The sequence below is a fragment of the Lytechinus pictus genome, chromosome 17 (genome assembly GCF_037042905.1).
Source record: "Lytechinus pictus isolate F3 Inbred chromosome 17, Lp3.0, whole genome shotgun sequence".
Taxonomy (NCBI): Eukaryota; Metazoa; Echinodermata; class Echinoidea; order Temnopleuroida; family Toxopneustidae; genus Lytechinus; species Lytechinus pictus.
The window spans coordinates 23,729,873-23,743,866 of NC_087261.1; the positions used below are offsets into that span (position 1 = coordinate 23,729,873).

Here is a 13,994-nt window from a genome sequence, read left to right on the forward strand (position 1 = left end):
ACGTGTCGAGGGTTTGGAAAGGATAAGTTAGATGACTAGATTTGAATTAGGTAGGCCTATAGATCTACGTACAAGCATCGATGGATAAAAGTAAAGTAATATAACTCATGACATAAGTATAAAGTAAGAATAATTCAGAAGAAAGACTAGGCTCTGTTAACCATGTTAGAAATAAGATCTTGATCTATTGATAATTAAGACAAACATACAGAGCAGCATGTTATTTCTAATACCGAGTCTAACTATATCAATAACAATAAGAGTTAAAATGGATGGGGGGCTAAATGCAGAAGAAGCCTGAAGTTATGCAAAATAAATTTGATATCTGAAACTGACAGTGACTAGAATCTAGTGAGGATTGACACAATGATATGACAGGCATATCTTCTTCCATACTCCGCTTCACAGTTTATTCCTGAGTCTCGATCTACTGAAGATAGATGCAGATCTCTCTCTAGATCTAACGTTACAGTGTACAAAAAGAAGCTTCATTCTTCTTGTTTTAATCAATCGTGGGCTCGTCCTTGTTGGAGGTGAACCAAACCCGGCCCGATTTTCTCTCGATGACCAGCCGGCTGGGAGCCCGTACAAAATACATATGTGGTTAACACAGCAGCATAACCACTGGCAACAGGCTGCACTGGGCCGGGCGACGATGACAATCTAATTTCAATTTCAAAGACCAAATTCTGCTTTCCTTTAACAGAAGGATGATAGCAAACTCTCTAATTAGTTAAAGAAATAACCTAAGATCACAAAAAAAAGTGTGAAATGTGTATAGTCCAATGAATTAATGTGGTTATATCAATTTATACGTACTCACCGGAGTGTTCGTAGGTCCATTTTGTGTGTGGAAAGAAACGTTTCAGAATGAATAAACTAAATGACGTAATGAGGTCAAATTAATAATTAATTCTGTAAGACGATACCACTAGTATCGATGACAAAGAATCGGGGAAATCGCGTATTAATGACGCTCTTAGCCAATGAAAAGGCCGGATTATGAATATCTTCATGCTCATGAATGTCAATGAGGGCTTAATTTTGTCTTCAAATGATCGCTGTAGGCGGAGCCTAATCTCATTTGTTTTGTGCTGAACGCGCATGCAGCTTTCGGTCTAGTAATATATTATAAGGTCTTTGGACTGGACACGGCATTGACTTTGCACGTGAAAAGCGATACGACGTTTTGACTGATCGCGCGCATTGAAATCGCGGTCAGTCAAAACGTCGTATCGCTTTTTCATTATGGCGTTTTTGTACAGGGAAAATCAAAGCAGCTCAAACCGAATTTACAAGCTTGCAGCTCTTTTGCGATATTTTCTCGGATCCTTAGTTTTGTGTAAAAAAATACGATGTCAAGCAATTTTCTTGGTCTTTAAAACCATGTATTTTTCTAGCAATGAATTTGTTTTAAGGCTGTGGAACTAAGTGTGAAAATTATAGTTAACTCTGGAGTCGATATTCTCTGAAATAGATTTGCACCGTCTTATGTGTGATACGACGGTTTGGATGACGGCCGACTTCTTCTTCCTCTTATGTTGGTTTGAGTGGCAATTAGTCATATTTGACTATTGTCGCCATTGACTTTATCTATAAAATCTCACTTCTCATATTATTACCAATATGATGTAAACATATATGAAATCTTTTTCTTGTGCATCCTTCGACGATTTGTTTGGCCATAAATAACATCGCATTGAATGACTGCATATACTTAGGACATTTAGCCGAAAACGCATTTTGTATTGACTTTGTATATGGAATCACGTCTTTTCAGCTATTAATTGGCTATTTAACATGTATGAACTATCATACATGCACTTACATGATCTTACGTAATTTATTAAGCGCGTACAGGTGGGCGTCAGATAAATTGCGAGACTTAAGAATATACTACAAGTCAGCGAAAGGCACGGTTTAACGAAATATGCACGGCGGATTCACCGCGAAAAATGTCGAGGGGTAAGATAGCGTTGAGGGACATAACGTCGATATGGTCCTGCACAGTGGCTGCCAGGCCCACGATCAATAATTGGGCAAAATTAATTTCCGGGTGATTTCAAAATAGAAAAAAAATAAGGTATGGATTATTATAACCCGTATCAGACATCTGAAATGGTCATTTACAAAATTGTATTGCCCTAGAATTTTCTGAATATCGGGAAGGGATAGATATATTATTTGTATATTGCTCGGTCTCAATGAGCGTATTGACCCCACTAGCTGAGACGTCGCAAAATATACCTTTGTATTTTCCCTTGTCTCACATCCGGGCATTTGAGGATGCGTAGAAAGCGATACGCTTCATAATGATCCGCGCACCAATACGTCACAATAACGACAACGCTGGATCCAGTCGTGACGCAATCTTAAAGTTACAATTTTCACAACGATAAAGTGCAGAGCCTTGCCCCTGATATAAACATGACACAATAGAACCATATTTTAGAGGAATATCTCAATTTTAATGATTTTGGCTCTAGATTTCTGATTTGGATAATAATACAAATTTCGACTGACTTTTCCTTCGGGGAACGTCAAACGTATTGCCCTTAATAGAACCATATTGCCCTCGTCTAAAGACTCGGGCCAATATGATTCTGTAGCGGGCAATATTTTGATGTTCCTCTCAAGGTCAGTCAATATTATATGATAATTAATCTGAACATTATTTATACTACATTATGTTCATGATGTTATTACAAAAGGAGGCGCGATAGCTCAGTCGGTAGAGCGGGGGACTCGTATTCCCGTGACCCGGGTTCGATTCCCACTTGGTGCGCTAGTGCCCTTTGGTAAGGCATTAATCCTCAGTACCAGGTCCTTCGGAGAGGACCTTAAGTCGTCGGTCCTCTGGTTGTTTGCTTACAAGCATTCATGCTTTCTTAGCAATCAGGTAAAAAATCATCACCACCAAAATCATTATACATCTATTGTCTATTTTCATTCTTAGGAAGTGTTTTCCCGTTTCTTGCACACGGTTTCCCGATGACGTCTGCGATGGAAGGGACAACGCAAGACACGCACCTGCTTGATTATTCTACCACTTGGGTTACATTTACTGAGATCATCTTTGAAGCTGTACCGACTACTGTTTTTCCTACAGAGGTCGTCATTTTATTGTCAGTATTTGTCGGCGTACTTATCATTTTGACGGCAGGAGGAAATCTGCTGGTAGTAATTGCATTTGCCACGACCCCGAAACTTCGTACCTATAACAATTACTTTATCTTGGGTCTCGCCATCGCGGACATCCTGGTCGCGGTTGTTAACATGCCCCTGTTTGCTATGGTAATCTTATTGGGATATTGGCCTCTAGGGGCCATTTTCTGTGATATGTTCTCATTCATGGACCATGCTTTCTCGCATGTAAGCATCATCCTTGTGGCCCTCATCAGTCTCGACCGATACATCGCAGTGACATACCCTATCCGACACCGGCAATACTGGCGGCGGCGGCCCCGTGCGATCCAAATCATTGCAATTTGCTACATCATTCCCGTCATCATCTGGCTGCCTCTGACCTCCCTTTGGCAAGTCATCCACGGCATCGAGAAGCGGCCCATTCCTGATGATGTATGCACGCCTTTGTACCATCAGAGCTTTGTTGCATTTTGGTTTATCATCTTTTTATTCGGGATGATTCCATTTTCAATTACCTCCGTTTGCTGTGCCAGGATCTACTACGCCTTGCGCCGTTTCTACACAGGACGCCTGAAGCTGAAAATGATGATCACCGAACAAAAATTAACGACTCCGAATACAGGTTCTTCTCAAATCAGCGACGATCAAGGAACCGGCAGCGGGAAGGAGAAAGTGTCTCAGGTTAGGGAAGACGTAGGAGCGAACCAAATTAAAGTAAACAACAACAAAAAGCCCGGAATCAACCAGGAGAGTATTAAAGGTAACATTAAAATTATAATGTTTAATGATCATGATAAGTTCACAAAGGTGTGGCGGTCGGGATGGATTTCTTTTTGTAAATGAACATAAGATCAGTGATGTGTGACTCGAGTCCGCTATCGGACTCGGACTCGAAGGTTCATAACTCGGTCTCGGACTCGGGGCCTTGCTGTGGCTCGATGACTCGCCGACCAGGAACCTGAATGTCCAAATGGTTGGACTAACATTCTGGACTAATTTAATCATAGTCCTGCTCTCATGCATGATTATTAAAGCGCTCTGACCAGCACACTTTCCTCATATAATTCTTGATGAATCACACAGTGTAGATATCATCCAGAGTCTTGAAAAAACATAAAGATTGGTCATTTCAGACGATTTTCAGGACTTATGATGATGTTCACTCTTCTTAAAACAACATCATAATATACACCTGTACAATTATATCATGAACATGCACTCAAACATACATTTTTGCCATTAACAATATACAGAGAAAAAGATAATGCAGTAATTCATGTTCAGTAAATACATCTACATATAAACCCGCATCAAATTTTATTCCAGATCCTGACTGACCGACAATGGTGGTTACTACAAGATCCTGTACGATATATCGATACATTCTTTTTCACATACCGTAAATGTAGAATTAAGCTAAGTAAATTTTATCAAAGACTTGCATGTTGGTTGAAATTTGTCTACTATTGGGGTATACATACAGTCATATGCAGCAATGAATGAATTTAGTTTCATACCCCATCGTGAACATCATGCAAATTCAAATGCAAATTCATTAAAACAGGAAATGTAGATCATTTTTATCTGACAGCCTTAAACAGTACTTGTACCCATTTGAGCAAATCAATGGCTGGTCTTCTTAGTAAGTCTATCAGTTCCTAATCTTAAAACTAGAAAAATACATGGTTGGAAAGACCAAGACAATTGCTTGACATCGGCATCCGTATTTTAACCCCAAGCCAATGAGAAGAGAAATGTCACAAAAAAACTCCATGCTTATAATTTCTGCTCGAGCGGTTTAGATTTCCCCTGTACAAAACGCTATAGGGGTCAGGGTAAACAACAACCCTGACCGCGATTTCAATGCGCGCGTTCAGTCAAAACGTCGTGCAAAGTCAGTGCAGTGTCGACGGTTTGGCTGACCGTGCGCAATGAAATCGCGGTCAGTCAAAACGTTGTATCGCTCTTCTACTACACGTTTCCAATATCATGTTATTAAGACATTGTATGTCATCGCCGTGAAAACCCCCTCATATCTCAGAAACTAAAATAAATTGCTGCGGCCTATCTATTTAGTTTTGAATAGAATAAGACTGTACTTTCATTTTCTGCAAACATCTCGAAATTGACTGATACGACGGTTCGGATGAACGCCGACGATATAAATATATATTCGGTAGATATTCCAGGTGTTGGAGTAATATTAAGAGAAACAAGGTTGAAACTTTCAAGCTGTAATCCAACAAAATTTATTGAAGTCCACTTCGACGAGTACATACCGTCTTTATCAAGACGGTATGTACTCGTCGAAGTGGACTTCAATAAATGTTGTTGGATTAAATCATGAAAGTTTCAACCTTGTTTCTCTTATATATATATATATATATATATATACATATATTGAGACGTCATTGGGTATAAATAGGGCCTCTAGGCCGCCAGGGAGTATTGATGCACATCAGCAGCATTATTATTTTTATTTCGTAATTGTTTTCAGGAGCCCGGACATTGTTTCTCATTGCGATCGCTATGTGGATTGCCTGGTTTCCATCGCTAATCGTCACTATAATGATCCCATTCTGTCCCGATTGTGTACCCCCGGTTGTCTACTCAGTGAGTATGATGAGTACTGTGCATTGTGCATAGAAAAAGTTACGTAAAGCGTAAAGATATAAAGCTTGAGTTGCTTCGTAACTTCTGCAACGCGTGTATTTGACAAATACAGGTATTCCATACTCAACAGCATGGTCAGGTCTTCAGGACATTGTTATTATTGTTATTATTATTATTATTATTATTATTATTATTATCATTATTATCATTATTATTGCGATCTTAAAGTTGAGTTTGCTGCAAGTGAAATGGTGCCTATTAAAGGTTGGACAAAAATGGATCAAGGACAAATCAAAACGCATAGGATTCCTATAATAATAAGAATAGTAATAATAATAATAATAGGCATTTATACAGCGCCATCTATCTAGAAGTATTCTATTCTGAGGAGTGCTGTTATTATTTATATTATTACCCCGGCTTTAGCTCGAGCTGCCTTTCAGCGCTCATGAATTCAAGGAATTGATACTGCCGGGTACCCATTCACCTCACCTGGGTCGAGTGCAGCACAATGGGGATACATTTCTTGCTATTCCGAGGGATTCGAACCCACGACCCTCTGTTTCAAAGTCTTATACTGCATATACAATTTTACTAAATTTTTGTGGTATTGTATTGCTCAACGTAATACCACTGACGGAATAAGGAATTAATAAAAAAAAAAACACACACCTACGCTTCCCCCCCCCTCCCCTCCCCTTTAACGGAGATATGTAATTGTTCGTTAATATTGTTGTTTTGTTGATACTATGAATATGTATGTGTATTTTGGCTTGTGCAATCGCATCGAATTATCGAGTCCGATTGGACAATCGCGTAGAACGACCATTCAAGAAAAGCCCCCTCCCCCTAATAGTCCTAGGCAGCATATGTCATGATTTACCGGCTACTTCGACAAATTGGCTAAGTCTGATTATTCACTTTTATGTGATTGATGACGTCACAAGGAACAAGTTTCAACTTGGTGACAAATTTCTAATGGTCATCTTGACCATGTTAGGGGTCAAAATCGGGTCTATAGGGGTCAATTTTTTTAATTGCCCAAATTCTGTCGAGTGACACATCAAATTGTTTGTCCTGTTATACCAAAAAAGAAAGTGTACACAATCATATACTCCTGACCTCCAGTTAAAAGGTTATGACCGGAAATGTCAAAAGGTCAACGAACTTTCGTTAAATGGCAAATTACATTGATGGTGTTGAGAAAGCTAATTTTTAGGGGTTATTTTTTTCTCTTTTTTTGCATGTGTGTATTTTTTTTATTTTCGATTTTGATAAGTTCATCTTCAGAAGTCTTATCCAGAATATATAAACATGATAAAAGGTCAAGACAAGGTCAGGGAAAGGTCAACAAACTTTCATTTGTATCCAAATGACACTAGAATTTTAGAGGTCTTATTTTTCGTGGGTTCTTTATTTTGAAAAGTCTCTATCTAAGAAGACATTATATTAAACTCTGGGTCAAATGTGCTTATTTAGGAACGAAATAGATCAACAAAGATAGACGTCGAATACATTCAGTGTGGTATCATGGTATTGCAGTAATACCTTGAAAGGACTTGGCAAACCATATGCCCTTAAAATCCTATCATCTTCATGATGTAATAAGTGCAACCAGCTCTTTCCGATTTTTATTTTATTTTGGAATTCAATTCAAGTTAAATTCATTTTCAATTTACTGGTCTTTGATAATGCAAAGAAGCATTTCCTTCATTTGCTTTGTACAGAATATTCTAATTAACATAAATTATTGTAAAACATAAATTATTGTAATGTATTGGGGTATATTAAGTGTAATACTATGTTAACAGAATGATCACATCGATTTATCAGTGCTCCCAGCTCCTAAGAAAGATGCCTAACAATTCATTTGGATTAACTTACGAATAAGATAATGAGGTTAGGATTGAGGATGATATGATAAGTTGGGCTCCAATCGCTCCTTAATTTTTTATAATGTGTGACGGTTATATTATTTCTGACAAAGAGGCAACATCGTGCAGGCATGCTTATTAGACACTGGTCTCCGTTATGCTGATGTGATATATACTCTGACCATTACTTGATCTCTGGAGTCAAGAAGGACTTCACCTTTCTGGTGCTGTGCAGTTCTGAGCTTATCATGGGGGCCCTTTTGCATTTTGTAAAGTGAAATTTAAGGATTTCGTGCGTACTTTTGGTCAATTATATGTAATTTTCAGTAAAAAATGCAAATTTTCGCAATTTTATGGGGCAGCTGCCACCCCCTCCCCCCTCTGCGGTATGGCCGTGGTTTACTTCAATGACATATGTGATTATTCTTTCTGGCAACATCCAGGTAGTTCAGCAAGTAGGAAAAAAAACAAAAACAAAAACAAAATCAGCATCTATGCACATCACTATCGTGAGAACTGGTATTAAGTTTAGTTTCACGTTGTATGCTCTGGAAAAAACACACTTTATAAAAAAAGTACAAGCCGTGTTAATCTGACAGCACATTATCAGAAATGTGTAGTTCTTCTTGGCTCCAGAGATCGAGTAATGGTCAGAATATATCACATCAGCATGATGGGCACCCATGACTGACTACAATGAGCATTCCCGCACGATGTTGCCTCTTTGTCAGAAATAATATAACCGCCACACATTAGAATTAATTAAGGAGTAATTGGAGCCCGCATTATCATAATCATCCTGAATCCTAACTTCATTATCTTATTCGTGAGTAATTAATCCAAATAAGATGCTAGGCATCTTTCTTAGGAGTTGGGAGCACTGATCAATCCATGTGTTTAGTCTGTTAAAATAGTATCAAACATATACCCCAATACATTACAATAATTTTGTCGATTATAATATTCTGTACAAAGCAAATTGATGAAATGTTTCTTTAAATTATAAATCAATTGAACTTGAATTGAATTCCTAAATCAAGAAACTCGGAAAGAGCTGGTAGCACTTATAACATCATGAAGATGATACGACTTTAAGGGCATAAGGGTTTGTCGAGTCGTTTCAAGGTATTCCTGCAATACCATGATACCACACTGAATGTATTCGACGTCTATCTTCGTTGATCTATTTCGTTCCTAAATAAGCACATTTGACCCAGGCTTTAGATATAATGTCTTCAAGATAGAGACTTTTCAAAATAAAGAACCCACGAAAAATAACACTTCTAAAATTCTAACCTCTTTTAGTTTATTTTGGATACCAATGAAAGTTTGTTGACCTAATTTTGACATTTCCCTGACCTTGTCTTGACCCTTTATCATGTTTATATCTCCTGGATAAAGACTTCGAAGATGAAGTTTCAATGTAATTTGCCATTTAACGAAAGTTCGTTGACCTTTTGACATTATAATATAATATAATAATAATATAGGTATATTTACCCAGGGTAGCCACTTCAGTTTCGAAAACTGTTCTACCAGCGGGCCCTGCTATTATTATTACCCCGGCTTTAGCTGAGCTGCCTAGGCGCTCAAGCATTTAAGGAATTTCTTCCTACCGGGTACCCATTCACCTCACCTGGGTTGAGTGCAGCACAATGTGGATGAGTTTCTTGCTGACATTTCCGGTTATAACTTTTTAACGGGAGGTCATGGATATATGATTGTGTACCATTTTTTGCTCAGTATAAAAATATAATTTATTTGATGTATGACTCGACACAATCGGGGCAATTCGAAAAATTGACTCCTATGGACCACATTTTGACCCCTCACATGGTTAAGATGACCATTAGAAATTTGTCACCAAGTTGAAACTTGTTCCTGGTGATGTCATCAATCACCTAAAGTAAAAAAATCAGACTTAGCCAATTCATCGAAGTAGGTGACATATGCCGCCTGACTATTAATTCCCGAAAAATCAGGGCTCCGTAACACAAAGATTAGCGATCAATCGCTAAATAGGCTGACCAATCAAGATCAATGTTACACGCGTATTTGGTTTCAAATACTGACCAGGACCCAATCAGAAGTTGTCTTTCATATTTACTGCTCATCGCTAAGCGTTGTGTTACGGGGCCCAGGGCCAGTTCACCACACATGTTTATTAGGCAATAATTTTCGCAATTTAATAATTGTTTTAGTAATTTAATAATTTTTACATCGGGTAAATTGGACAAGACCTTTCAAGAATCTAGGGGCCCTTTTTGAATGGTCAGGATACGCGATTGCCCGACCGGACGCGATGACCTGATGTGATGGCATAAGCTGATATTGTTGTCTTTCTTATTAACACGCGGCATATCTTTCTTATTGACAGGCGGCCATATTCTGGGGTTATATCAATAGCTTACTCAACCCGATCTGCTACGCCCTGACGGATAAAGAGTTCAAGGATGGATTCATTAGGATCTTAACATTGAAGTGTTTTGAGAAAGGACAGATTTAACCCTCTTTAAGCTGTATATAGTTCTTTCAAAACAAATACGAAAGTTAGTGATTTTTTTTTTTATTATTAAGATATCAAATGAAAGAGCTGATATTGAACCTCTTAGGCATGTGATTTTCTTTTTGAAATTCAGATACCCACGCCAAATAACTTTTTGGTATCTTTTATTCAAATTGAATGAGGAATAATTTAAGTACTTTCAGATGAAAGAAGAGATTCAAAGTTTTACATTGGTAGGTCATTTGTATATTGTATTTGTGATTAAGTAATGATAAATCAACGATAAATCTCGGTTTCGTTTTTTGTGGGACGCACTGTAAGCATAAACGCACATGCACGCACAGAAATATTTTTTTTTAGACTTTAAAGCGAAAACAAATGTTTAAACAGTGCTCCGACGTTGTTGAGTGCATATCAATCAAGTGGAATTGAGTACATGAAATAAAAAAGAAGGTGATAATTGATACTATTTATTTCATTTTGCTTTATCAAATTAAATAAAACCTACATGTACATGTATATGTTATTTTAAATAACAAATAATAAGAATTAAATAACATATATCTCGTACAATGTCAAACGTTATTCTGGATCAACGAAATTTGTATTTTATATTTGTTTTCTCCTGAAAGGCAAGTTGATAATCTCGGTTGTTTTTAAAGTCGGCTCAAATGTTTTTTTGGATCGCCTAATGCTGGTAAGACTGCTTAAGACGTCCCTCTTTGTTGAACTTGCCTTAAGAATTATAGTTGCTGCAGAATTTCATGATAGATCTTTAATATGAAGATGAATTTGCCTCATCTGGTTATAATAACTTAACATTACCTCATCATTTATACGCATCATTTTATGTAGGTCTAGAAAAAGACAAAAGAAAAAGAAAACAAGTAATCAAAGTGTATAGCACAATTTGTAAGAACATCGCAAAGTGAATGACATCAGGGATTGACATTTCCGTGGCAGAATAATGAAAACTATGTAGTTTGTAGAGAGAGTGATAATCTACCAATGTATAATGTATACAGCGTTGGCAATCGCTGTTTGGTCGCATAAAACCACGGTGCACAAAATGATGATTGTGATGTGTGTTTCGTTCGTATACTAGTAAGATAAATCTCGTTTCCTCGTATTTTCATCACTGATATGTGTCATGATTGTCTTTCACCAAATATTTGGAGCGTCTGTTATAGACATGCGGTGTAAATTACAAAAAAAATAACTTTGTTCGATTATGTCGAATGGTTAGGCACCGATGTTTTTCCTTTAATAAAAGAGTCCTACGTGTGCATGAATTAAGTACAAATAAAAAACATTGCATACTCTCAACTATTTAAATGTATAACTAGGCATGAGAATTAAAAAAATCACAGAGAGTGCTATTTCCACTCTTTCTTATTTGATTTGATTTATTGTTTTCTTCTGCATCCATAACATTCGTATATTAAATACATAATAAACATAATATGCTAGCATTTTTGGCATGAATCATAAATAAAGAGTATTAAAAAGATAATTTCAGACAAAAATTATTAACTATATGATATTCACAATTTGCAGGAGAAGGATTGTCATCATGAGCAAATTGCTTGAAAAAAATGACAATCCCAAACTTATACTAATTGAATTAATTAATACATTTATAAAGCAGAATGGGCATACATTTTCAAATACGAAACATGAATTCATGCAATATTATAGTATGAAGATGAAGATGATAAAGCTGAGGGTGACGGTGATATGATGATGTTGATGATGATGATGATGATGATGATGAAGGCCATGGAGATGATGGTGGTCATGATGAAGATATTGGTAATGACTAAATCGAAGGAGGAATAAATTCACGATAAAAAGGATACGACACAGAAATGTTACTTCAAATATTCTGATAATAACATAGATTTAACGTTTGCCTTAAATGAGTGAAGAGACAAATATTGTTTTACAGGCTCTGGTAGATAGTTCCACAAATCTGGACCATTGTGTCTTATGGATCTCTGCGCAATAAGCAATTTAGGGTTGATTAAATAGAAATTTGAAGAGTTACGGGTAGGGTAAGAATGAATAGATGTATTCAGAGTATAAAAATTGTGGAATGAAGGTGGGAGCATGTTATTTACGTACTTAAACATAAGTAGTAAGCTTTGAAGAGTATCTATGTCAAATACTGTTAGAGTCTTTAGTTTATGGAATAATGGATTTGTGTGTGATAAATATTGGGAATCAGTACAGATTCGAATTGCTTTTTTCTGTAATAAGTATATTGTATTAATTTTAGTTTTTGCACATGTTGCCCAAACTATGTTGCAATACGATATATAAGGCAATATTAATGAATTGTAGAGTATGACAAGAGTTTTATGTGGAATTGTGTCTTTCATTTTGTAAAGTATACCAACGTTTCTAGAAATACTAGTAGTTATACAACGTACATGTTCATTCCAATTTAAATTTTCATCTTTTGTGACACCTAACAACTTTGTTTCTCTTTTCCTTTTGAGAGGAGTATTGTCTATGTTTATATTGTAAGGAAATTCGTTATCATGTGAGTGTGTATGCTTGAAATATATAAAGTTTGTTTTATCTATATTGAGTGAAAGCTTATTACACTTAAACCACAAATATAGTTATGGTAATTCACAGTTAATTATATCTACTAAAGTTTCTAAGCTATTATGTGAACAAAAAATGTTGGTGTCATCTGCAAATAATACATATGATAATAAAGGTGTTACCTAGGATTGATCCTTGTGGAACTCCGCATTGTATTAACTGAAAATCAGAAGGAATATTATTGTGAATTACATATTGTTTTCTATTGGACAAATAAATCTTAAACCAAGATAGTGTAATTCCGCGAATTCCAAATTTTTCAAGTTTTTTAAGTAATATCTGGTGGTCAAGAGTGTCAAAGGCTTTGCTTAAGTCCATGAATACGCCTATTATATGTTCTTTTTTTGCCATTGCATTTGTAATTCTATCGTATATTTGTATTAACGCCTGATCAGTCGAATGTCCTTTCCTGAATCCATATTGGTTAGAATTTAGAAAATGAAAAGTATATAGAAACTTATAAAGTCTATTGTAAATAATCTTCTCTAATATTTTGGAAATGCTGGGAAGAATAGAAATAGGCCTGTAATTTGTTATTTCATGCGGATTGTCTTTTTTAAAAACAGGATTTACCTTTGCAATTTTTAGGAAATCAGGACATATTCCGGTGCTAATCGACGATTAAAAATATGACACAAAGGAGAGGCAATATAGTGTATGATCTGCTTAAGAAGGAAAGTACTAATTCTATCAATTCCCTGTGATTTGCTTGATTTGAGATTTTTTGTTATTTCAATTAATTCCTGAACATTTGTTGGGTTAAAGAATAAAGAAGAGTTAATGGGTGTGGGAAGAAATTTTCCAAAATTTTCATCAGCTCTGTCAAGTTTGTTTGCCAATGAGGGTCCTAAGTTAACAAAAAGAGGAATTAAAGGTATCAGCTACATCTTCTGAATTCATCGCAACATCATGAGCTGTGAAATTATATTTGGGTAATATTTTGGGTTTCTTGCCAATCAAATAATTTATAATCTCCCATGTTGCTTTCATGTTTGATTTGACTTTGTAAAGCTTATCAGAATAAAATAATTTGCGAGAAGCTCGAATTGTATTGATTAGTCTATTTCTATAAGTTTTGTATTTATTTTTTTTTTGAATAGAAGGGTTCTTTAAAAATGCCTTGTAAAGTTTATTTCGGGTACGTATGGATCTTACAATTGCTTTAGAAATCCATGGCATTTTTGCCTTCTTTCTTTTGACCAGTGGTATCAGAGGAAATTTTTTCTCGTAAAATGTCTGCA

General features: G+C 36.2%; 1 protein-coding gene across 1 annotated transcript; it reads left to right on the forward strand.

Moving 5' to 3' along the window:
* The first annotated feature begins 2,960 nt into the window (after positions 1-2,960).
* Positions 2,961-13,792, forward strand: LOC135157220 (muscarinic acetylcholine receptor M1-like). Its single transcript, XM_064112156.1, has 3 exons — positions 2,961-3,907; positions 5,645-5,760; positions 10,012-13,792. The coding sequence occupies exons 1-3, from the start codon at positions 2,992-2,994 to the stop codon at positions 10,138-10,140; spliced, it is 1,161 nt and encodes a 386-aa protein (XP_063968226.1). The 5' UTR covers positions 2,961-2,991; the 3' UTR covers positions 10,141-13,792.
* Positions 13,793-13,994: the final 202 nt, after the last annotated feature.

Excerpts from the sequence above, each read along its gene's own strand:
- LOC135157220 (XM_064112156.1), top strand. The coding sequence starts at position 2,992 with ATGACGTCTGCGATGGAAGGGACAACGCAAGACACGCACCTGCTTGAT. Across the intron at positions 3,908-5,644 it reads CAACCAGGAGAGTATTAAAG|GAGCCCGGACATTGTTTCTC; the intron begins GTAACATTAAAA and ends AATTGTTTTCAG. Across the intron at positions 5,761-10,011 it reads TACCCCCGGTTGTCTACTCA|GCGGCCATATTCTGGGGTTA; the intron begins GTGAGTATGATG and ends TCTTATTGACAG.